We start from the raw sequence: 25,659 nt of genomic DNA on the forward strand, positions 1-25,659 counted from the left end.
GCAATCTCAGCAGCAGGAGGAGATGCAGCTCATCTGAGCAATGCTGGTCTCATGAGCAGGAACCTCCAGTGGTATTGAGCACTGTGCAGGAAATGGGGGCAACAGGAGATCATGTCACACAGAGCATTTTTAGTTAGAGATAACTAATCTGTAAATACTAAAAATAAAAGGAATAAAAACAAACCAAATCTTTACAGACATAATCTTTACCTCCAAAATATACCCTGTGCATCTTAAATTATCATTTTTTTTCCCCTCCATTGTTTACCGTAAACTCTCTGGTAAGCTCTCTTATAAGAGCTTAAAATAGTTAAGAAATTTTAAAAATGTATTTGTTCAAAGAATGAAATAGTGACATGGCATTACCAAATATTTGTTTTGGGGAAAAAAACATAAGGGAGGGGGCAAAACCGGAGAGAAAAATTTAACTTAAAATACATACCACCCCCCAGTTTTAAAGTGCCACTCAAGATAAGTTTTTAAAGGCCAGATAGGTTGTTTGCAAACATGATGATGTTATTTTAATAGAGAATAAATGCAGTTCTATTGCATAAAATAACCTTTGGGGATAACACTGTATAGAGGGAGGCTACCAGCCTTCATCAAGAGGCAACTGACTAAAAATATAATCAGTCTGACTGACATCCTGCATTACAGTGTCTCCAGAATCAAGGTTTAAACGATTACAAGAGAAAAATCACCTCTGATTTGAACAATTGGTTTTCAAGAAGGAAATTATCTACATTTATGCGATTAAACTAAGAAGTGGGAATCAAAAAAGAAAACACATTGTCAGTGTTCTGGTACATTAGGTTTCTAGATTCCCAAAGCAAAACAACATAAGAAAATTAACCATCAGAAATCAGTAAAGAGACTAGCAATTAGCTCATAGCAAGCTGTTTCTGACTAATGATTTTTCCACTTTAGTTTTCCCAAAATCAAATTTATGATTTTTCCTTCATCTTATATAAACAGTTCCAGAAATATCTGCAATTATACACCCCACGTGCTGGTGTTCAACACAACACAGGCTGTAAAAGCCATATTTCCAAACGCCATAGCCAAATAAGGCACAGAATATTGAATATATTGGCTATTTTTCATAGCATTAGGGGATACATTGACAGACGTGCAGTATGAAGTTACAGTATGATTCAGAGTCCAAGGCAGTTTGTTTCAAATGTTTGAAGATTTTAAAAATATTTGCAGGGCCATGGCCTGATTTCTTGGTAGAAAACTCATAACTCTAAGTGCATACAAATTTATTGTTTATTAATGACCCTTTTTTCCCCTCATTAATTATGTACTAAAATTTTGGCTTAGAAAGACACCATTAGACCTAACTGAACATCTGACATTTTAAGATGTTTTAATTAGAAACAATCAGGTTAACTAATTAGGGAAAAAAAAAAAAAAAGACGTACCAAAAATAATTGCTATCATAAAAATCTCAACTCTCAATACACCTATGAGAGCTTACATTAAGACATTCTAATCAGCGTTCACCTCATGACTTGTGCTAAATTTACACTTCAGCTTGGTCTGAAGTATTTATCTGAAAATGCTGACTGTGATGTAAATCAACAATGGCATAAACAAAATATGTTTGCCTTTTGTCTAGCTTTAAATAGATGATCTTTATTGGTACCTATCGCTACATCATTTCTGGGTGGTCTTTATCAAGTCCTTTTACCCATCTTGGCCTCAGCTTCTCTTCTCCATGATTTGGTTTGTGTATTTCAATTGTAAAATCTTTGGCATAATGATCATATTGGGAACAGCATTTATCCAACTGAACAGTATTATCTGCATCTCTCAACTAATGCATCTGAAACACCTGAGAAACCCTGAGTTCCTATTTATTTTTAATTGAGTGGATTAATGCAAAAAGAAGTTACTCTGTACCTCCTTCACCGTAAGTCAAGGGACTGAAATCAAGTCCTGTTCAAATACTTCTTAAGTCACATGATGTAGGGCTTTCTGTTTGAGGAGATAGCATTTTAAAAACAGGTCTCTTACTGGAGGAGCCTGCTTTGGAAACACACCCCTGAACTGTCATGCTCTATAAAATACACCTGAAGTTAATCTGTTCAGACAAGCCTATTATTATTAGCTTCAAGATTATTTTCTTAAGCTTGCTGTTAAAGAGAAGCAGTGACAAGTGTGAGTATGTATTACTAGGCACCCAGTAGCCCCATTCTAACAAGGGTCACCACATTTTCTCCTCATTTATCAAGTCCTTTTACCCATCTTGGCCTCAGCTTCTCTTCTCCATGATTTGGTTTGTGTATTTCAATTGTAAAATCTTTGGCATAATGATCATATTGGGAACAGCATTTATCCAACTGAACAGTATTATCTGCATCTCTCAACTAATGCATCTGAAACGCATTTCTGAGAAACCCTGAGTTCCTATTTATTTTTAACCTGAGAAACCCTGAGTTCCTATTTATTTTTAATTGAGTGGATTAATGCAAAAAGAAGTTACTCTGTACCTCCTTCACCGTAAGTCAAGGGACTGAAATCAAGTCCTGTTCAAATACTTCTTAAGTCACATGATGTAGGGCTTTCTGTTTGAGGAGATAGCATTTTAAAAACAGGTCTCTTACTGGAGGAGCCTGCTTTGGAAACACACCCCTGAACTGTCATGCTCTATAAAATACACCTGAAGTTAATCTGTTCAGACAAGCCTATTATTATTAGCTTCAAGATTATTTTCTTAAGCTTGCTGTTAAAGAGAAGCAGTGACAAGTGTGAGTATGTATTACTAGGCACCCAGTAGCCCCATTCTAACAAGGGTCACCACATTTTCTCCTCATCATTTAGTCTATTTCAGAGCATGTAGAAGCAGTGACACTGATGGTAGGTAGGTTGAGAAGTCCATTTCCAGACATCCCTTCCAACCTCACCCATCCTGTCAACTCGATATTCCTCCCGGGAGGGAACACCACACAATGCCCATGCAGAAGACAACTGAAAATTTTGTGTTTACTTTATCCATAAAGCACATGTAGATCCTTTGGTTAAAACTTTACACTGCAAAATTTTTGCACAGGTTATATAAAATTCCTGTCTTAACTCAAAATTACTGAATTAAAAATTAAAAGAAGCTGAGATTTCTACATGCTGCTGCTTTATTTAAAAACAGCGGCAGCGTTCCTATCTGAAACAGCCCAGCTTATATCTCACCAAGAGAGATTAGTATTATCTTTGTTCTGGTTAGTGGATTTTTGGATTATAAAATCCTTACACAGTTAGCCTTTCATGAAGCATTGTTAGGGATTAAAAACATCTTCATGAACATGTTCTCATATAATGAAATCATAACAATTCAACTTCATTTTACCCAGAGCACAAGAAGCGTGCCAATTAAAAGCTCCGTTTTGAGAGTTTAATATTGGCATGTTGAAAACGGGTTAGGCAATAAACTAGCAAAAAAGATTCTCAGCCCAGAAAGGATTTTTTTTTTTTTTTATGTCAAGCACACTTTAAATCTCCTAAGCTGTTTATAATGATAGAGTTGCCAAAAATAACCCAGCAAAAAAAAAAACCAACAAAAACCAACACAACACTGAATTGGCTGCATCTGTTATAGAATACAAAGAGCCCCAAAACACTGTGGAATATTAGAAAAAGCTTTTTAAAAAAACACCCAAAAACAAGATGTAAAGATGGTGCATTCTAGCGGGCTTTTTTTTTTTTTAATTGTACACAAAACTCAGTACATCCATCTCAGGTACAACTGTGTCTTCATATTCATGAACAGTAGCATTGCCTGTGAGTAGATATTGTGATTTTTTTTCAGTCAAAAAGTACCACAACAGCATCAAATCTCACGATGAAGTCTTTCAGACAACAGGTTCTCAGCACACTGACTACTCTCTGACATCCTCATCAACACCTCCTTCCAAATTAATATGGTTTTAATGTGCAGCAGGACCTATTCTGGTGGCACAGAGCCCAGCACAGGCCCCACTCTGGGCAAACCTCAGTGAGACCAGCACCTTCTTTTGGCCCTGTTTGGCAGAGCGCATTGAGAATCTCCGTACTCTCAGCACTGCACAGTTACCTACAGCTGGTTTTTTGGTTTGCCTGGTTCTCAGCACACTGACTACTCTCTGACATCCTCATCAACACCTCCTTCCAAATTAATATGGTTTTAATGTGCAGCAGGACCTATTCTGGTGGCACAGAGCCCAGCACAGGCCCCACTCTGGGCAAACCTCAGTGAGACCAGCACCTTCTTTTGGCCCTGTTTGGCAGAGCGCATTGAGAATCTCCGTACTCTCAGCACTGCACAGTTACCTACAGCTGGTTTTTTGGTTTGCTTTTTTTTTTTTTTAATTATAACAGCTGACTACTTCTATGAGTCTCTTGCCCAACTCTGTGCAGCCTAACACAAATTAAAGGAGACATGGTGAGAACATTAAACAGGTATCTTTTGGAAGAGGCACAATGAGACTCAAGGTGCAATTTCATGCTTGGTTAAAGGCAGGCTACAACTGCTGCCACTGAAATAGGAGTCTACCTTCTCTCTGTGCTTATGTTGGCTCTGAAGCTGCATGGCGAGGGGGAGCAGCTTCATAACTCGAGGGAAAATGAACTGTGCTCCCCCTCAGCCCCAGTTCCTCAGCAGTTACTGCTGCCATCAGTGTGCAGACAGGACCAAACGATGGGTGGCTTCTCATTTTGGCACCAGGCAGACTTGGAATAACACATCAGTCATGAAATATCAGATATCACCAATAAGGTATTATTTTTCAGTAACGTATACCTTGTTCACAGTTGGTCCAATTTTCATAGGGACAGCAAAAAAAACAATTTACCGTTCCCAGCTCAGAAGCAAAACATTATTTTAAAGAAAATAATTCTATGGTAATATTTTCTCCAGTTTTCTTCTCTGAATAAATTATTTTCCTTGCAATTTTCCTCAGGTTGCTGTAACATAACACATATTTCAGCCTGAGGTGTTATATCTTTGCTGTTACAAGCAAAGTCCAGATCCTTCTATGCTTCATAGAAGCTTCTATTCACATCTTGACATATGAATATAGATGCGAACCTATAAAAGCTCCCAGCACGCCCCACACAAAGATGCTGGCTCTCATTTCTCTTTAATGAAGGAATTTCAATATATCACTAACTGGAACTTTCTGGACATTCTTTAGACCATTAGCTGTCATAAAACCCTTTGTGTACTTCTGCAAAAATTGATCAATCTGTGATTGATCTACATAAACAACTTAGACTTCCTCCCTTTACCTACTTGTGAGTTAGGTTTTAATATATTCATCTTAAAATGCTACCTGGAATGCTCATCTATGCCGCCCATGCCACTAAAACAAAATTCCAAAGGATTTATAGAACTAATTGTGTGTTAGAATTGATTATTACATGACACTGATTATGGTAAGCAACCGTATACTTAATTTTCCAGTTGGAATTTCCACTTGACAGCTTCATGCAGCAATGTGCCAGAACTGAATATTAAGGTTTGACTACGTGCTAAAGCAATTAACTTAATCCCCAACATTTACAGGCATATTAATTAAATTTATGGACTCTTTCCTCTCTCATTCCCATGCTAATAAATTGCAAAAAAAAATAAGCTCTTTCCAAAACTACCATATATGAATTATGTACATAGCACATCTAGCAGAAGATAAAGCATTTCAGAATTCATTTAGTGTGTGAAGAAATTAAGTTTAGCACAATATTTAAACGTGCTTAAAGATAAGAGCCAGGTACGTAAGTGATAAATAGATACATCGCGATAATCGGAGGATAAATTGCATTGCTTATTTAACAAAAAAACCCCAACAAAACAAAGCCACCACCAAAGGAAGAACACAGTTTATCTCCCATAAGAAAAGCTGTCTCCCGTACTTGTTTGGGAACACTGGATTATAAGTAGGTTACAGGATTGCTCACATTAGAAGAATAAAGTCTCATGTGCCATTTTCTCAAATCAGTCATCGAATTTACAACAAAATAGAATGAAATCAGATTGAAAGAAACAAATTATAAGTCCAGTCTTGAAAACACTTTTCTGCATAAACTATAATACAAACTATTTCCAGACTGGAGATGAGGAAAATGCAGCACTGCTGCTGATTCAGGTGCAAACTGAACACTACGGTACAGCACCATGAAAACCAGGAAACAATGTGGTAACGGTGAACACAGAATTATTCAGAACCAGCATTACTTCTGTTTAAATTATGATCAAGGAGTAGAAAACATTATTAAGTTACTCATTTTGGCAGTTATTTTTTAAAATGCCAATTTTTCAAATTGTAGATATTAAAATAAAATAATAATAAAAAAACCTCAGAAATAGCAAAGTCATATAATTACTGAACATTCCAGAACCAACTCTTTACAACCATCCCCTCAAAAATAGCAAAGTCATATAATTACTGAACACAACATTCCAGAACCAACTCTTTACAACCATCAATGAAATTTACTGAAACATTAGCAGGAAATTGCAATACGCTACATTGTATACATAGTGATAAATATTTTTAGGAAGGTATTTTAACACTTTTATGACTTACCAGCAGTGAAGTCATTATTTAAATCTATAAAGGCATGGGAGTGTGGTATATACATTTTACTTGGAGTATCCAGTGCAGCATGCCATGATAAGTTCCTACAGACAAGAATATAAAGAAATATATTTCATCAATGCTTAGGGACTGTTAATCATGATAACGTATCTTTATTAAAAAAACCCTTGTAAAACAGAAAGCATGTTCTCTAATGCTAAGCTACAATTACTACTTAGCTTACAATATACTAACTAACTAGGGTAATTGTTTGAAAGGTTCTGTAAAAGATGATTCATAGCAAAGGGGCTGCAGTTAGATTTTTATTAACTTTCTAAAGCAACTCTTTTTCTTACACACAAAGTGTCACTGCCCACAAAGTGAAATTTGGTGCCTAGACTTCAACTGTAAATCCCGAGACACGGATCGCTGTCCTCCCCACTTTCCTCAAGCAGTTTTGCTACCAGTACTTTTGAAGTCTATTGTAGGTTTAATGGAGATGAGCAAAAATGCACATCATTACGTACTGTTAAAGCAGCTCATGCCTGTTGCATGTAAATGGACTTTATTTTCAGTCACTTAAAAAAGACACAAATGAACAGCACAAGGATTAAACTCTCACATTATGATGGACTACAGGCTAACTATGTCGCTTCCCAAGCAGGTGATACTTGTATTTATTTATCTTAAAACATACATGCCCTGCTTGTTTCTGTTCTAAAAATGACTGAACTTCCAAACTTCCCTACTAGCAGCACATTTAAATGTAACAAATCCTTCCAAAGTCACAGCAATTGAATCAGACATGTTAGTTTCAGAACCCGTAGCCAATACACTCAGAAAAATCTTCATGTGCACTATACGTAAGCAAGACCAATATTACTACTCTCTGCTTATTCCAGTGACATTACATACATATTACTAAAGTCCTTAAGAAAAAAAATAAGCTTCTGATTACTTCCTACAGATCATAACTAAATCTTAGAAATGTTAAAGAGAATCACTTAAAGAAATATTTAATTATTTTCTATAAGTTTTTCTAAGTATTCAGTTTTGAAGATAGCCAAAGAAGTTAGTTATACAGCTCTAGTATAAATATAAAAACATTTTAGATTAAAAATAGAAAAATGCTTTTTTAAGGAGGTAAGATAAAGCTGTTTCCATATACAAGACATTGCTTATGCTGTTACCTATAGCACTCAGTCTTACTTTGAGCTCCAAGTAAGCTTACTTGTATCCTAATGCTACTGGAAGGATTTCTTCAACTAAATGAAACTAGGCTCTCCCACTTTTCCGTATCTTCCAAAGTCCATAAGGTTTTTCTATATATGGCCATTGCAAGGTGTTCAGAAACACCCTTGTGAATTTGAAATCTCTGTCCCATAAGCCATTAATTTAAGTAAAAGCAATGGTGATAAAATTCAAGTTGGGATTAATGACCAAAACCATGTCGTCGAGAGGGGTATAGTTTCCATTTACACATTTAAATGTCATTTACATCACTTCTGAATCATCTCTGAGGAAAGGAAAATAGCCACTTAGGAACAACACGTATAGATTTATTAAACTCACTGATGAGGTGTGGGGGGGAAAGCCTTATTTAAACATTTCTTAAGGGCCATGAGATGCAGGAGAGAAAGCTGATATATTGTTGCCATAGAGACAGAGTGATCATCTCATTGATTTCTCCAGTGGTAACAGACCTCTTTGGAAACAATAGCTAAAGAAAACCACATAGCAATGCACAGACTTCCTAACACAGTCTTTCTTTTAAAATAAACTTAATTATTGATTGCATGCAAACCTAAACCAACTGTGATTTCTCCTGAAACACACAGAGCTGCAAGTTTCTCTGTTAATGTTACTAATGGACATTCAAGACAATCCTGTCAAGTTCCACTTAAAAGCTGCAACATCGCAAGTTAGAAGGTGCAAATGTCTTCAAACACCTAATTTAAAGGTCCAGTCTTCTAAGAAAATACAAGCTCAGTTCCTAATTTTTCCAATTAATCATTGGTAATTATTCATTATCAGTCAAGAGAAAAATAGGTCAAAAATAAAATATCAAAAGAGTGGTTTTCATACCATCACAAAGCTAAGAACAAGACATTTATTTTGACATATATAATCCAACTTGTGTTCTAAAAGTATTTTTTATCTTTCGAGCACGTTCTCTGACAACTGAGAGAGAGATCTCTAAATCAGGGCAAGAGTCCTAATTCAAGCACCCTTCTTTTGAGGCCCAAACCCACAAAACTATCAATGAAGTTCTTCCTTAAAAAAGTCAAAGACTGAACGTATGCTGATTCACTTTGGCAGAAGTCATAGGAAAAGATGTACAGACCCATATTTTTACCTGTTAAAAAAAAAAAAAGAAGCAATCCTGTTCAATAATGAAACTTTTACTAACTCTGAGTCACACCAGTTTGTGTCCTTGAATACATAATCCTAACATCTTCTAAAAGCCAAAGCTTTCTTTTTCTTTATCAGACTACAAACTTCAAAAGCATTATCAGGAAAGCTGAACAGAATGTGAACTGTTCTTCTCCAGGGTCCAGTAGTGTTTTTAACAAATAACTTATTTTCAAAAGACAGATTTAAAGTTCTTCGGCATCTGGCCCAGTATAAGAGACGTTGCTACTCCTTAATTTTTTGTTTCATTTTAGAGACTAGTTCTTCTGAGTCAGTAAAGGTCCACTCCTCTGTTCTGCTGTGATTTCAGCAGTCATACCCCAAACAGTTAAACAAAAATAATCCTTTGCACAGTCCTTTATTAACCATTTAAATATGCTATTAAAATCTTTTTTATCCCAGTATTTGCTAGCCAGTCCCATTCTAGAAATTCCAGGGCTAGCAGAAGCTTCAATAATGAAACTTAGTCCCCTTTACTGCAATCTCATAAGACTTCAGTCAACTTTTATTTGCTGAAGAGTGGCCTCAGCTGTTCCTTAACACCACAGATGCAGTACAGAGAGCATCGCTCGCACACGCTTCTATTGCTGCTTAAAGTCGCCTCTGCCTTATGTCTCTTTATGAATCTCTTTCCCCAATAAGCATACCAAATATTTACCTTCATACCCTTACACTTTGCACTTCCTGTGCTTTTGATTTCCCCTGTTGTCTAACCTTCCCATTACAATTAATGTCATAGATAAATGACAGCTGAATGGTTTTTTTTGTTGACCTCAAACTCTTCCTTTTGCCATCCCTTATAAGATCTGTTACATGAGATACTTCTTGCATCAACTTGTCACTTCATCTATTAGATGAAACGTAGATTAGAAACTTTGCTTTGTATTTTTGTACAGCACAGAATTCCATAATACAGATTACAATAAATATTAAAGCTGACTAAACAAAGGAGACTAAAACTGTTCCAAGGAACAATTATTTCTCATGTCAAACAATTTCTTTTCCCAGTTCTCACCGAATGTCTACTTCTCCTATAAAACAACTTCTTCCTCTGTAAAATAACACTTTAAAAATTAAGTGAATATTGTCACAGACTGTTTAAAGATACAGATGGAAATGAGAGAAGATGCGTATGTTTGCACAGTTCCAGTCAAACACGAGTCTGATGCCTCTTTAATAAGAACAGAAGTGGATGAACAATGAATAAGTTATTGAAATTCATGCTAATAAACAAACCCTCAGCTTCACAACCAATAAGTTATCAAAATTCATGCTAATAAACAAACCCTCAGCTTACCCGCCTATCAATATCTGGGGCTTACTTGAGTCACTTGTGACACCAAAGACGTCAGGAATCAAGTCTCCATTAAAGCTGAAAATACAAAACAATTTCAATATTGCCTTAGTCGTTATAGTAGTTGAAATTAACTGTTCTTAAGTTAACCTGCATTTGGTTGGCATTTTCTCACCAAGCAATGAGGAATTTTAACTGTGCAGTCTTTTCTGAATTTTGGCTCATTTGAGCTGCTGGTAGCAGTGCACTTCTTTCAGTATTTTACACTATGCCATACATTTGATTTTCCACCTTTATTTCCCCCCGTCTTTTGTTCAGCATTTCACACAAAGGGAAGTGCACCATGAAAGGGATATTTGCTCAGTCTGATAAGCCAGTAAGGTTTTTGTTTTACAAAATTCACCCCAAAATGAATGGCTATTTTTCTGCATAAAACGGATTACTGAAATTAAAATAAACTTAAAAAATGGTTTTAGATTTTTTAGTTACTATTGCCAGGATGATACAATATACAAGATTTGTAAAGATGACTTATGTTTCATCATCTTCTAGCAGACCAGTTGACATTACACAAACCACCCAGTTCTTAAAAGATAAAGAGCATGTGTTTCAAATTTTACCGTTGAATTATATTTAAGTTGCTCTTAGTCACCATTATAAATGTTGTTTTCTAAAAAAGTAGGTCATACTTACTCCATTACTAGAGGTTCATCATGAAAAGTCTTATTTAACATAGTTTTATGGTTAAGATCTGAAAACAGAAAACATTCATTTGATTCAGTTACAAATATGTTACGACATTTACATTTTTAACTTAAACATAATCTATTAATATACAACCATCAATTTTATGATTAAAAAAATAATCAGCCACCACTGAGCATAAACAACTAAATGGCTTCCTGAAATTATGCAGGAAAGGTGAGTTACAGTTAAAATACTGAAGCTTCTTCTCTCTCCACTGAACCCCTCAACAAATTATTCTAAATAGATCTTATTGAAACCTCTTTCTGTGTGTGACTGCAATCATACAGACACACGAACTCAGAAACAGTTGGGATGAAGATACTTTAAAGATTAGAGGTCAACTGCCTAAGTGGGAAGTGAGGATTTTAAGTCCTAATCTGATTATCACCTCTCACTCTTCACTTTTACTTGTAATCCAAACTCCTTGCCACATCATCCCTATTTCCTTCACCTCTCCCTAATGTTTGTCTTCTTTCCAGTTTCCACATTTTATGTGACAGTACCCTCCTATTGACTTGTCACACTTCCATTACCCAAGTAGGCACCACATAACTCCCCTGTAGCCTCACTACATTCCAGCCATTGCCTGAGTTTTTAACCTCTGACTCCTTTTCTAATCCCCATATGCTCATTTGTACCTCTCCCTAGAATTGTTTACTCAGAAGCGAGGCAGCACAAATTAATCCAAATCCTTCTTGTTCTTCCCAAAACTACAGATACCCCCTTTTCTCTTAATACTTGATGCAGTGCACTTTCCCAGGTTGCATGTTTCACCCCTGATCAAAGCCAGAAGCAGTGGTACCTAAGGTCATCACTTGCCTCACCTGTAACTATTTCATAACACAGTTCTTTATACTAGTGATTACTCTTCAGCAGTTTTTCTGGACTTAAGAGACTTTTTCTTTTCTGTCCTTCTTCAAACCCTAAACTCTTCCCCAAACCCTTTCCTAGCAAAGTCCACAGAAAAAAGACTTCAAGATGTCAGAGTTCAGAGCTATGAGAAGTAGGTCTCAGTTAGTGGGTTACTATCAAACTGTAATATCATTCAGTTATGTCTGTTCCATGATATAAAGCGAGAGTTTTAGCTTTGTTCTCTTTCATTAATTACTGAATACAATTTAACAGCAAGATAGTACATAGGTACAAAGCTGAATAGCTGCTAATCCCTATTTCAGTTGTAAAATCAACTACTACACTGTAAAATGAGTCATAACTTTCTGACAATACTTTGAATTATTAAGAAATCTTATTAATAAGCAGTCTCAGCAACTCACGACAATACTTTGAATTATTAAAGTCTAACAATCTTATTAATAAGCAGTCTCAGCAACTCACCCAATGTTTGGTTGTGCCCCCAGAAAATAAACACTGAAAGTTCATCTCTGCCATGATTTTGTGCCCGGGTAGTCAGGAGGACATCCATTTGTGAATCACCATCGTAATCCCCAGGAACTACACTGGTTATGGTAACACCGAGAGATCTAGATTTAAAGAAGAACAACCACCAAACCATAACCACCACTTGCAAATAATTGTACAAATGTGTGCATGAAAACTGAAAGTATTTGTGTGTTCAAAGGCTTGTCTTTTAGTCCCAATTATTATTAGTTGGTCCAACACACTATTATCCTTCAACAACCTGGCTTTATTTTAAAATTTAAATTTTGCAAAAGTAACTTTAAATGAAGCATTCTGCGGTCTGTCTTCCTCCAAGAAAGGATGACATTTTTAACTCTAAACTTCAGCCAAGAGGCATTCTTCAGCCATATCATAGCTCATTTGTTAAAGCTATCTAGATTTCATTAAATGCTTTCATTTGCTGTAGAGCTGGTCCTCAAAAAAATATGTTTCAGAGAGCAGGATCTTTTGGTTGCGTTCCAAGAGCACGACCGTGAAGCAACAGGAGCAATTTAAGCAGGAGTCAGACAGACAATTAAATTGTTTTAAAGACAATGTCATCTCCTCCCATCTTCTGCCACGTCTTACCACTCCTCCCTACATTTGTTTGTTCTTTCCATCTTTCTTCATTTGTTTACCTACTCAGAGACTCTGCTTTACACACACACACGGATCATTCTGTTAAGACTTAAAAGCAGATAATTTCCAATGCACTAAACAAGCTCCTTCCAAGACAGGAGGGAATAAGGAAAACACAGATACATAGAACAACAGAAAATGAAGCTGAGCTATAACAGTAATTTAACTTTTAATAGACGTAATACTATTAGTAAGCATTCTTCATAAGCAATAACATACCCTGTAATACTATTATGGTTACAACTCTGCATATGTATGTACATAAACACACAGCTTGTTTTACATTTATTAAGAAATGATGCTTTTTTTAAGCCACATTTAAACTTCAGAAAGGAACAGATCTCTGTACAGAAATGCCAGAATACCATTCTCTATATTTCTAAAGCAGATGATATTGGCTGGATTCCATTAGCAACTACATGAATTTTCCTGAAAACATGTCTAGGGATAGAGACGAATACTACCTCCCCAAAAGACTTAACCTATGATATGAAATGATAGTTTATGTTACCAGGAAATAAAGTCCTGAAAAAAATAAGGAAACTGGTTAAAGAACTGGAGCTCTAAGGGCAAGTTGACCACCACATTCAAACAGCACAAATGATTCCAGTCACACTCCCACCCACTGCAGAGACCCACTTCCAAGAAAAACGGGCACTTGGACTGTTTCACCATCACGTATCAATACTTACTTCATTGGTAACTTAACACGGGGCTTAAAGTAGGGCTCCTTTTGGTCAGCCAGAAAGATTATCAACTCATTTCCTGCAAAAGCAAGTCAGACGATGAATAACAGATGAAGCCTGTAAAATGGTTTATATGCAGAAACAACATTTAAAAAGCTACGCCACAAATAGTCATCCCTCACAGCAGCAAAAACTTTTTAAAGACTTCCCATACAGCTACCTCCTCCTCATTCAAGATAAAGAAGCACTTCTTTGATACAACCTATAAATCTAATTGCATCTCAAGGGGATGCTAATAGCAAGAATCTTCTTTGGGGCTCAGTGTTAAGACTTTCTCTCTGCTATTGTTATCACATCACTTAAAATAAAATTTCCTATAATGAGTTAGGAAACATTATATGTGGAAAAGTAGTAGGCATCAGTTCCACACAAATAATTAAGGCTTAAAATCTAACTCGAATTCTTTAATGCCACCTCTGCCACAGCAGGATGTGATACTGCTTCCCAAGTCAGGTGACAAAAGCACTTTGAGTCAAACTCACAGAAGTAACCTGGTTCCCTGCAGCATTTCCTCATTCAGAGGCAATGATACAAGCCACTATCCTTTAATTGTTTCAGGAAGATCTAAATAAATTCCCATATTTTGTGTTGTATAAATAATTGCATTTTGGGAAAGGAAAAAAAAACATTGACCTGAACAATGAAATGTATTTTGTCAGCAAACCACAATACACATGCTCTACTTCTGCAAGTAAAATAATAGTTCACAGCTGAAGTAAAAAAACACAGCTGAAGTTTTTTACTTGTCCCTTATTATGTTTGTTTTCGGCATTCTCCAAGAAATCTGCTTGTAGCATCCCCAACTGCAAGAACTCAATTACCTAATCAAAAGTAATTCTAGGGCTCCAAACCTGAGCCACCACAGTGTATTTCAAGAGCATCACTCTGTGGCAAAGTTCACAGCTGGGAAATAGCAGAATACAAGCTTCCTGGCTCTGAAAAAAAATAAAAGGTAACTGCCATAAACGTATTTGCCAAGGAGAATATGCCAACAAGTGAGTCAATGAAAACAAACCCTGTCAAAACAGTTAAGGGTGAGCAGCACTTGTCCCTTATCATGTTTGTTTTCTGCGTTCTCCAAGAAATCCACCTGTAGCATCCCCAACTGCAAGAACTCGATTACCTAATCAAAAGTAATTCTAGGGCTCCAAACCTGAGCCACCACAGTGTATTTCAAGAGCATCACTCTGTGGCAAAGTTCACAGCTGGGAAATAGCAGAATACAAGCTTCTTGGCTCTGAAAAAAATAAAAGGTAACTGCCATAAACGTATTTGCCAAGGAGAATATGCCAACAAGTGAGTCAATGAAAACAAACCCTGTCAAAACAGTTAGGGGTGAGCAGTGCAGTCCCGCCTGGAAAGCTAATAAAGCCACTAGACCTTCACAGGTGACTGAAGAGGTTGGCACACGGAGTGGTGAAGAAGTCTGCTGGCTGCTTAAGCTTTTCCTAATAAAGCAGTGGGTGACTGCTAAAACTTGTAATTCTGCTTTCACACCATAGACTTCCACCTGCCTTTTTGCCATCAACGTGGTAAAGTAACAGCAAACCTGTTTTTACACATACCAGGTTCCAAGTCAATTACACCACTCAGAAATGAGATTTTTACGGTCGCTAAAGGTAGATTTACGAAAATTTCAGCTCAGCGTTCATCGACAGCCAAAACAACCTGACTGCTGGAAAATATTAGAAGACCAGAAAATAAAATCACTATGGCACTACATCAATCCACAGTGCACACATCCTTGATGCTGTTTGCAGCTCTTGCCCTCTCATCTCAAAAAGAATACAGAAGCAAGGAAAAAAAGGAAACAGTTTCTATACAGACAGGCATTTTTGTTTGTATAGAAATTTCTATACACTCTATTACACAGATCAGAAGTCTTCAGTCTGAACACCCGCGTGAGGATACCGCAGAAGTTTTCAAAGCCCCCCAGTGAGAGGCAGAAGGATCACTCACTGCCCTGTACTAGTGGCAGAGGCATCAAACACAGCAGGAGGGTGGAAGGTCAAACAGGCAAACATCACAAGCTGCCCCACGGAGCCCTGTTTTGCCATACACTTACAAAACAGGAAAATATACGCACAATTCCATTTATTTGTACATTTTAGTGTCAGACTAAACCCGGGGTCCACTGGTAATGTTGATTTGTTCTTGCAAGAAGATGCTTTTGGACCTAGCTTACCTCTCACCTCTCTTACAAAGCTCCAGGTACAAACTGGTTTTTCTTTCCAGTATCTGAGCCCATGAAACATAACTCTCATTCAAGTCAAACAGGCAAACAGCACGAGCTGCCCCACGGAGCCCTGTTTTGCCATACACTTACAAAACAGGAAAATATACGCACAATTCCATTTATTTGTACATTTTAGTGTCAGACTAAACCCGGGGTCCACTGGTAATGTTGATTTGTTCTTGCAAGAAGATGCTTTTGGACCTAGCTTACCTCTCACCTCTCTTACAAAGCTCCAGGTACAAACTGGTTTTTCTTTCCAGTATCTGAGCCCATGAAACATAACTCTCATTCAAATAAAGCAATTCAAAATCAGAACAGTAACATAACTCCAGCAAAAAGCCCAAGACATCGATCCCAATTTCCTTATTAAAGGTCAGGATTATTAGGGAATGGGCTTCTTTACCGGATCACTGTTCCTCAAAGTCTAGTATGATCTCCAGTGCTGCAGCACTACTGAGAATGGGCTACTGGTTATGCTACTACTTAGAATTCTACTATTCCGAGTTGATTATTACTTTTTGTTTAGAAAGTAATCTGTGATTTTTTTCAAGCTACTTTTTGACTAAGGCTTAAGTTATAAAAAAATGTTTTCAAGTATGTTATTTCTGGCTTATTTTCACAGAGAGTGTCAAGCAGAAAAACTCGAGCAAGTGCTGCTGGGCAGAAGCAGAGAAGAAACTGTAAGTCTCGTTTCTAAAACTTTAAACTATTCACATTTTTATATGCATTTATCTGAAAGATAAGAAAGAAAAATTAAATCTCTTAACACTGAGGTTCATTTTAAATCTAATCTTTCAGGGCATTTTTCCAGTAGATAAGCCAGCAGAGCATTTTGAAGAAGCCATGCATTTAAATACCTCAACTAGACAGGAAATTCACTCATGCTTCACCCAAGTCACTTATAGAAACATTGCTGAGATAGAATGAATAAAAAGGTGAATTTGAAAATAAATTAATTATCTTTAAACGTAGCTTCAAGCGAGTAAAATAATCCAAGATTTGCATCTCTAAATAACAACGACCGCCCATAATAAGCTCTTATTTGGGTCCCTTCCTATCCAAAGTCCAAACAGAAACTCATGGCAGGTGACAGCTGTGTGGAATGCACTTATCAGGCCTTCCACTTGAACAGCACCCTCCAGGCAGGATAACGTGCAATTTATCCTCTTTATAACTATGAAACACTCGTTCCTGTTTCCCAAAATTTTGCAAAAGCAGGAGTGGAAAAAAACAACTCGCGACCGCTCGCTCTGTAGGACAGCCTTTAGATTATTCCACACCTTGGAAGAAAAACTCACAACCGTAAATTCAAAAAATATTTCTTGCCCTGTACGTAGCCACATTCTAACGCAGTGTCTTTTTCCATACAGGAGACGCTTCGGGAGCAAAGGGAATGTCAGTTCTGATCTCAACCAGGAACGATGATGTTGGCCACGGTGGCCCCTCGTCAACCCCGCAGACCCCAACACCGGTGAACGAGCAGGTAGTGACACCGAGCATCAGAGAACAGCTCGATGGTCCCATCGGAAGGGGACCTCTGGGGAAGGGACTCCTGGGGACTGGTCCCAGTCCCCAGGAGTCCCTTCCCCAGGGGTCCCCTTCCCGTGGGACCATCCAGCCCCATTCCCTGCTCCTCGCAGCCCAATTCCCACCAGGAAACCCTTTCCCTACCCACCAACAACGCAGAGAGCACCTCTCACCCCCCGCAGCCGGTGTCCCAGCACACCCCGGCAGGGAGGGAGGGAGCCGGGGCAGGGAGGCCCGGCGGAGGCCCGACTCCCACCGAGCCGCGGGTCTCTGCCAGCCCGCCCCGGTGCCCACAGGCCCGACAGGTAACCGGGAATGCGCCTGGACTACCCAGGAGGGGAAAACCCCCCAGGCGCTGCTCAGAGCCCCCCTCAGGCGGCTGCGCCCCCACCCCCGGTAGGCCCGGCGGCCCCCTCCCGCCGCGCTCACCGCCGCGCAGCACGAACAGGTCCGTCTGCTTGTCCGAGTTGAAGTCTCCGAAAGCCGCCAGGGTCCCGTAGGCCTCCCCCCCGAAGAGCTGCGCGGTGACATTCTGCAGGGCCCGGCCGGGCGCCGCCAGGGCCGCCAGCAGCAGGGCCAGGCACAGGCAGAGCCCGCGGCGGCCGCCCGCCATCCTGCGCCGCCGCCGCCCCCGCCCGCATCACTTACGGCAGCGCCGGGGTGTGCCCGGCCACCACCACCGCCTCGCTTCCGGGACTGACCCGGCGGCTTTGCGACAATGGCGTGACGGCCTGGGCTGAGGCTCTTTACGGCTGCCGTGGGTAACCGGGCGGAGATGGCCGCCCGGCTGCACTGAGGCGGGAGTCGCGGTCCCGGCCGGAGCAGAGTGAGGGGAGCGGCGGGTCCTCATCGCCATGGCGGCGGCGGCGGCGGCAGCGGCGGCGGCCCCTGCGGGGTCCCATTTGGCTGACGTGAGCTGGAAGATGCTGGAGCTGCGGGCTCGCTCTAAACGTTCAGGTCTGACCTCTCGGCTTGCCCTGAGGGGAGCCCCGCGGGCCCCCTCTCCCCTCAGCACTAACCGCCCCCTTCCCGCTCTCCCCTCCTGCCCCTCAGCCCCACTCGAGCTCTCCCCCCACGTCGCCCCCGTGGCTGTTCTCGTCCCCCCTCTCTCTCTCTCCTCCCCAAGCAGCTTGGCGAGCCCCTCTCCGCCGGCCTGGCCCCTGCTGTGCCCCCTACGGCTGCCCTGAGGGCGGGTCACGGCCTGCGGGCCCTCAGGGCGGCTGGGGGGGGCAGGGGGGTGCCCTTGGGGAGCTCCAGCACGGCTGTCCCGGGCCAGGCGAGAGTTTGGGGTGGTTTTTCAGGTGTTTTACAGGTGTCTCTGGGCCGCGGGGCTGTAAAGGGGGCTGCACCCCGCCGCCGGGCAGGGAGAGAGAGTCGTGTTAGAATTGCAGGCGCTGAGGCGAAAGTACCGGCTTTTGCCAGATTCCCCTTGGATAGAGATAAGGGTGGTTTGTTTTTTTTTTTTTGACTTTCTTGTGCTGAACTCAGACTGCGTGGCAGCTAGATTGTGGCCCAAACGAAAGGATGATGTTTACCGAGTTGGCTTGAATTTCCAAAGTTGAAAAAACCCCATTTATTATTTTTAAAAATAAAATACAGTCTTAGCAGGGCTTTAGTTATTGATGTTCTAATGGAAACACTTTTACAAATGATCCCTGGGGTGTTTATTTACATGTCATATGTGCTTGTAAAACTCAATCAGTGTTTCCTTATTTGCATATTTGATTGGTTCTATTGTGGTAATGACTGATCAGACAGTGTGAAAAGAAAACAGGGCTTTATGAGGGCTCTCCTACAGAAAATTGATTGATTAAAGTCTGGTCTGATTCATGTGGCTTTAAAAATTCTACTTATGTATAGTATTAATTTGCAGAACACCATGATTAAGACTATCCAGTAAATGAGTTGTTACTTTGTGGCCAATTATGATTACACAGTACTGTTATCTGAAAATTGAGTTATAAACGTAGCTGTAGAGCTCTATAAAATAAAGTCTGGAACCTGCGTGTTCAGAGTATGTGACTCCTGAGTCACAAGGCAGCGTGCCAACTCTGGGATTCCCATGCAGAACCAATCACTCTGGCTGCAGAAGGCGTTTGGAAGATTTTAAATGCTTTTCTTAACTACTTCTGCCTTCTACTTTATTGTTAAATGTATAAGTGTCTTCTGTAATGACAGATTATTACTGAAGTTCACTTCCTTCCGTTCCTGTTCATAGATTCCTGTCAGTTAGAAATTTATTTACCGAAGAAATAAAGATGATTTTAGTTGAAATGCTTTTCTCGTAAAAGAGTTGATTTAAAAATCAAATTTTATATATAATCTTTCAGGAAGCATTCTTACCTAAAAATGAAAACCATGTCCTTGTTTCTCAAGTTTACTCCTGCATCTTTAGAATTATGTTGAAATTTGTATAACTTCAGAGCTTTTATACTTCCTTTCTGGCACTATCAGAAAGAGACATGGTTGGTGTTGTCGTTGAAAGTGGCTGAAACTCCCCCGTGCTGTTGCGAATTGGCTGAGGACTATGCTCAAGAGTCCCAGTTTACAAACAGTACAGTTTGGTTTGGCTTTTGTTTTTTGTTTTAGTATGATGCTTGGAGTAAGATACAGTAAACATGGGAGTATAGACTCATGTGCCTGAATTGCATGAGTGATTCATGTTTTGTAGCTGACAGCAAAGTATCATTTAAGACCCTATCCAGTAGGAGGTAATCCATATCTTTATGTTTACATATATTAAATTATGAATTACATTTTTGCCAGTAATAACAAATTTTATTCAGAATTTTTTCTTTCCCTTGAGCGATAAAATACTGCTTCATTCATTGCTACTGTGATAATTAACAGTTAGGAGCAGATTATAAAGGTATTCAGTAGTTGGCCAGTCTGCAACCCCTGAATTTTTGATTACTTTAAAAGGCATAAACTTCTTTAAAATTTGGAAAGAGCTGTTATAGTTACAAAGAGTATTTTCTTAATTTACATTTCAAACTCAGAGAGGTTCTCCTTCAAGTAACTGAGATGTTCAGTAGCGTAAGCAATATATATGGCTGCAAGCAACATCCTAGTGTAAATTCTGCATGGGTTAAAAGCAGCACTATGCATAAGCAGAATTTTAGCTACCTGTGCTTACTATTGCTTGATACTTTTTTTTATATGTTATAGTAATATCAGTATTTTTATTTAATCTTGAAATATATCAAATAGATTTTTTCAGCACCTTTTGATGTTAGTAGTAAATTTCCTGTTGAATAACAAAGCTCCTGTCTAGTGTCAAAAGATGGACTTTGTGTAGACTGTCATTTTACTTGGTTTTGTGAAAGTAAAAGCAAAACAAACCCAATTTTTAGGGTAGAAGAAGAAAACATAAAATGTGATGAAACGTCACTATCCTTTGTGCTGTGCACACTGTCATGTTAATAACTCCACTAACGTTGCTTTCACTTAATTTAATGCTGATTGCCTTTAACATTTACTAAACAGTTTTGCAAATTGCTGTAGCTTAGCCTGAGACGTTTGTGATTAGCTGCACCAATTTGAAATGGCCAATTTGGATGATGACAGAACCTCTTCTGCGCATGCTTTTTTAAAATTTGGTAAGTGTGCAGTTCTGTGTATTGTTTTTGTTTGTGGCTATTTAACTCAACAAAAAATAATTGTGTGTTTTGTGTTTAATGCAGTGTTTTGTGCCAGCAATTTTTTAGCACTGTACAGTAGAACCTAAAAATTTGAGCTCTTTCAGTAAAAATTTTTGAAAATTGAAATCTACTTGGATTGAAATCTAAGTTGAGATCTTCCTATTTTATTTGTATTTTGTGTTCTTGTAAGTATCTCTCATTGTAACAGTATCTGAACTGTAATTTCTCTTTTAAGATGATGTTCACGTGAAAGGTGCACTAAGAATCATGTTTAGATTTAACTCCTTAAAAACCCCAATGTGACTGGTTTCCAGAAAAAAAGTAAAATTTCCAATAAGCCATTGTTCCAAAGTTGGACTTGTGGAAATTAAGTGGAAGCAAAATAAAGCCCCCTTGGCACAACTTCTCTTTAGAAGCTAGACTATATGAAGTTGTCAAGACCATTACTGGCATTGTAATAAAAAAATAACCCTTTCCTTATTATTATATTGATAATTGAGGTTTCTGTTGTTATGATGCAAAGCGAATATTTTTATTAGTTTTAAGAGCTACTGTTTTGAATTTTCAGGAAGGGCAGTGGCTGCCTTGAATACCCTGCATGGTTTCCTGTCTTGCTTGTAGCATTGGCAAGGCCTGTGTGGTAGACCTTGACATTTTGGTGTATTTTCATGATGTGAAGCTCCTGTGTACTGGTGTGATGGTCTGTGTTTTATTTTTGGTGTTCGGTCACTTCTGTGTGTTGTTAGTTACTGTAAACCCCAAAATCAGAAATTTCCATTAATTACAATATACTGTAGAGGGAAGTCACTTCAGATGATGAGGAAATAGAGAAAGGACAAAATAAATTGGTACATATTTTTCTTTTCCAATGAAATTCAAATGGACTTACCTGCACAGTCTAACGTGATTTTTCTTGATAAACGATAGTTGAAATGTTTTGTCATGTCAAAACTGTTTAAATGAAACTGTTACAAGATTTTACTTATTTTTACCTGTGTTGTTATCGTCACTGAACCTAGGTAACACGTTGTACCTTTTGTGTGCTCCTGATGTTTACTCAGATAGAGAAATACCTTAATACCTTTTTCTTATCCTCCCCAGCCCCTCTCCTGGGGCTTCCTGACCGTGTTTTCGTTGAATTGGAGAACAGTTTGGTTTGGAAGGGATGTTAAGAGGTCATCTGCTCGAGCCTCTGGCTCAAAGCAGGGTCAGCTATGAGATCGCAGTTTCATCCTGTATGTACCTTGCTCGACTACATGGGTTTGGACTTAGAAGCAGGTGTAGTTCATGGCAGACAACTATGAAAATAAACTGCCTTGTATCCAAGAATGTTGGATTAACATGGTACTGTATTAAGTCTGAGGTCAGGAAGGAATGCAGGAGAAGTCTTGAGGGAAAGGAAATGTGATGTTGGGAGGATACAGTTTGCTCATGTGGTATCATTTCCTAAACTTTGCATGGAGAAATAAAATCCCCTTTGGTCCCAATGACTTTTGTAATGTGAAGATGATATATCCCACACTAATATTGGGTAACGAAAGTTACTGTGATCTGAGATCCATGTCTCGAGGGTTGGATTACATCCAGAACTAGTGTCACATTAAAGGACTGTGGTCAGTTTTTATTCTTGTCAAATCTGGAAAGAAATCTGGTATTCCCAGTTGGGTTTTTTTTTGTTTGTTTGGTCTGTGCTGATTTAATTTTGCGAGTATACATTTTCTTTTGTTCTTGAGGCATGTGAAGTGTTGGAAATAAAATTCTTGCCGAGTTGCTTCCATTTGTTTGTGATTAAACTTTGGGAGGGAGTGTGTTTGTTTTTTTAACATTCTGTACTTTGAAAACTAATGAATCTTTGTTGAGATATGCAAATCTTCACCCACAGACTGGGTCCAGGATTCCATTGTGATGCCTATTTTTCTTTAATATCTGCAGTTGCTGCCATCTTCAAGGATATGCTTATATTCAAAGCTTCTGTACAATACAAATTTGGGAGCAGATTTTCAACATGTTGGCCATTTAAGTCTAAACATCTAGGCAGTTTATAGCTCTTCCCTGAAGAGCAATTAATGCTAATCTGGAGTATAACTGGAATAAAAATGAAGTGGATGGGGAAGTACTTTAACATCACGATGACATAATATTCTCAGCCTCCAGAGGTTGCATATACATAAGTATTTACACTGTTAATAGCTTACCTCAGAGAACTTCCCTTAATTTCCTTCAGTTTTGTATTCTGCTTAGAAGAGATAATTAAATTGCAAATTTTTCATGGAATTGTTGTACATCTGAGTTTCATCTGCTGGATAATGTTTTCGTAGTTTCTGTATCTTAGCAAAGTCAGAAATACCTTGTCTCTTCATTACTGTAGTTCTACACTAGGAATTGATATCTCTGTTATCAATTATTGGGCTGGTTTAGATTTCTTCCTTTCCTCTAATACTTTGAAAGGAAATTACTATCCTTCTTAGTAATTCTTCAACTTGAAGAACAGTGAAATCATATTACTCTAGAACCTATAAGTGGTAGTAAATGAAAGAGGATTCATTTTCGATTCAAAATATGGAAATAGCGTATTTAGTCAGTGCAATACATGAAAACAAACAGGGATTTAATTTAACTTGGGAATAAGGATTTTAAGAGTTCTCTTATAGAGACATTAAATATGTTAATGCAGGAAGCGATGCTGTGATTTCCTACCTGTTTGGTTTTTTAGTGACTTTGAAGTAGTTATTGACTTGCAGCAGTTCACTGCTGCTGTAAGGCAGTAATGGGCACACTTCATTCTCTGTGGAAGAAAATCTGAACTGCCATCTACCCTATTTAAATTTTGTACAGGGCTGTTAACACAGGTATGCAGCTGAAGAAATACTAAATCAACAAAATACTTGTTTATATTCCTTCCTAGCATATGTACTTACTTATCTAAAATAAAAGTCACTCTGTGTAGTTACAATGAAATGAGATATTTATGAAAAATAATATTTGAAACTAAAGTCCTTATTCTGTTCTGAATGCTAACGTACAAACTGGGAACTCGACTACTATTTGCATATGTCATTCTTTTATGTTTAAGTGTTGCAGAGTCTTGCTGCTGTCATTTTTTTCAGTTTTAAAACCTGTTTTAAATATCTAAGTGAAAATAGCTTTCTATGGCAGGTTTTGTCTTGCTGAAATGAACTATCAAAATAGATTTTGGAAAAGAGTACAGATGGGCTTTTTTTAGTTATCCTAAAAATAGCTTCCACTGCGTTATGGTCTCGCTACAAAACCACATGGAAGGAACCCTTAGCTTCATGCTTGTCCTATCTGTTTCTTGCTTTTGATTAGATTGTGATACTAATGAAGCATAATTTACCACAGGATTTGTCCAGTAGAATGCTGTAGACACCCTAATAAAACATAAACTATGTACGTGCTAGTAAGGAATTAATGAAGAGTATGTGCAAAACTTGGATTTCAAGTGTTCCTTTAAGCAAGTTCTCCTACCTGTAGTAGCACTACTTCTAAGGATTACTTTCAAGGCATCAAACTTTACTTTTTGTCAGTTTTCTTAACTTTGAATTAATTTCACCTTTTTGTTTCATCAATTTTACTCTGGTTGCTTGAATTTATTTCAAATATAAAAGTTTCAAACATCCAAAAGAATATAATTTGTAGGTAGTGGTGCCTTGACATTTTCATGCTGTTTATTCTGTTGAAATTTTTGAATGCTCTGAAATAGAACAATATGCTTTTTGTTCATGATAATTTTATTTTATTTCTCTGTTGGCCACAGAGAGTCACAGATTGTCTGGTAAGTGTGTAAATTAGAACAATTCTATTTTAGAAATTTTTGACTTATGTGTATAAGTGTGTGTGCCTGTGAATGCCCAACTGTTCTTCATGGTGCAGTACTGGCATTAACAGTTTCTGCAAGAAACAGACATTCTGAACCTTTTTCACACACAGAGGACAGTGTACTATGTATGTTATACAGTTAGCATATCTAAGAGTAAGAATCTTTATTTGCCTTTGACAATCTAGTAAGTAAATATCTGTCATAAATTGGCTACTTTTTATGCAATAAGTGACTTACTGAAGATTTTTTCTTATGCAAATTCTGTCCTACTTTCACTGAATCACCTTATAAAAATACAGTTACTACAGGTCACTGTATTGTGTGCTTTTGCAAGATAACTGAATTATTAACAATAAGTATAACAGAATTAAGAATCTTCTAATGGACAGAGATTCCTAGGCAAAAAGAAGTAGAAAAATAAAATTTGAAAAATTGATTTAAGTTGGGTTCAGAATGTTTATGTTTAAACAGAAGATACCAAAGATGTGGTATATTACAAGTTTTTCTTTTCCATTACAGAACAACTTCAATTCTTTTAGCGTTGTCTTTTTAGGCAACTAAAATAAATTGGGGTCTCTGTGTTTCCCTCTCAGACCCTTTCCCTGCATGCACGTGGTGTTTGTAGCTTAA

The 25,659-nt window shown here is 38.3% G+C and overlaps 2 protein-coding genes across 7 annotated transcripts in view; one reads left to right on the forward strand and one right to left on the reverse strand.

Annotated features, from left to right (window-relative positions):
• ITFG1 (integrin alpha FG-GAP repeat containing 1) overlaps nt 1-18,199 on the reverse strand; it is an 84,459-nt gene extending 66,260 nt beyond the window's left edge. The window contains exons 1-6 of the mRNA XM_014942422.1: nt 17,980-18,199; nt 13,734-13,806; nt 12,340-12,485; nt 10,951-11,008; nt 10,261-10,335; nt 6,561-6,655 (exon numbers count right to left, since the gene is read on the reverse strand). Coding sequence (XP_014797908.1) covers nt 6,561-6,655; nt 10,261-10,335; nt 10,951-11,008; nt 12,340-12,485; nt 13,734-13,806; nt 17,980-18,163 — 631 coding nt within the window. The 5' untranslated portion in view covers nt 18,164-18,199. The remainder of the gene's footprint in view (nt 1-6,560; nt 6,656-10,260; nt 10,336-10,950; nt 11,009-12,339; nt 12,486-13,733; nt 13,807-17,979) is intronic.
• Nucleotides 18,200-18,336: 137 nt separating this feature from the next.
• The window catches only part of PHKB (phosphorylase kinase, beta), a 79,267-nt gene continuing 71,944 nt past the window's right edge, over nt 18,337-25,659 (forward strand). For 2 of the 6 annotated variants that reach the window (XM_014942367.1, XM_014942365.1), the window contains exon 1: nt 18,337-18,507. In XM_014942367.1, coding sequence (XP_014797853.1) covers nt 18,405-18,507 — 103 coding nt within the window. In that variant the 5' untranslated portion in view covers nt 18,337-18,404. Of the gene's footprint in view, nt 18,508-21,036; nt 21,150-24,966; nt 24,985-25,659 lie in introns of all 6 variants that reach the window. The other 4 variants (XM_014942368.1, XM_014942369.1, XM_014942370.1 and 1 more) reach the window with 4 other exon arrangements.

This window comes from Calidris pugnax, unplaced genomic scaffold, assembly GCF_001431845.1.
Source record: "Calidris pugnax isolate Ruff unplaced genomic scaffold, ASM143184v1 scaffold28, whole genome shotgun sequence".
Taxonomy (NCBI): Eukaryota; Metazoa; Chordata; class Aves; order Charadriiformes; family Scolopacidae; genus Calidris; species Calidris pugnax.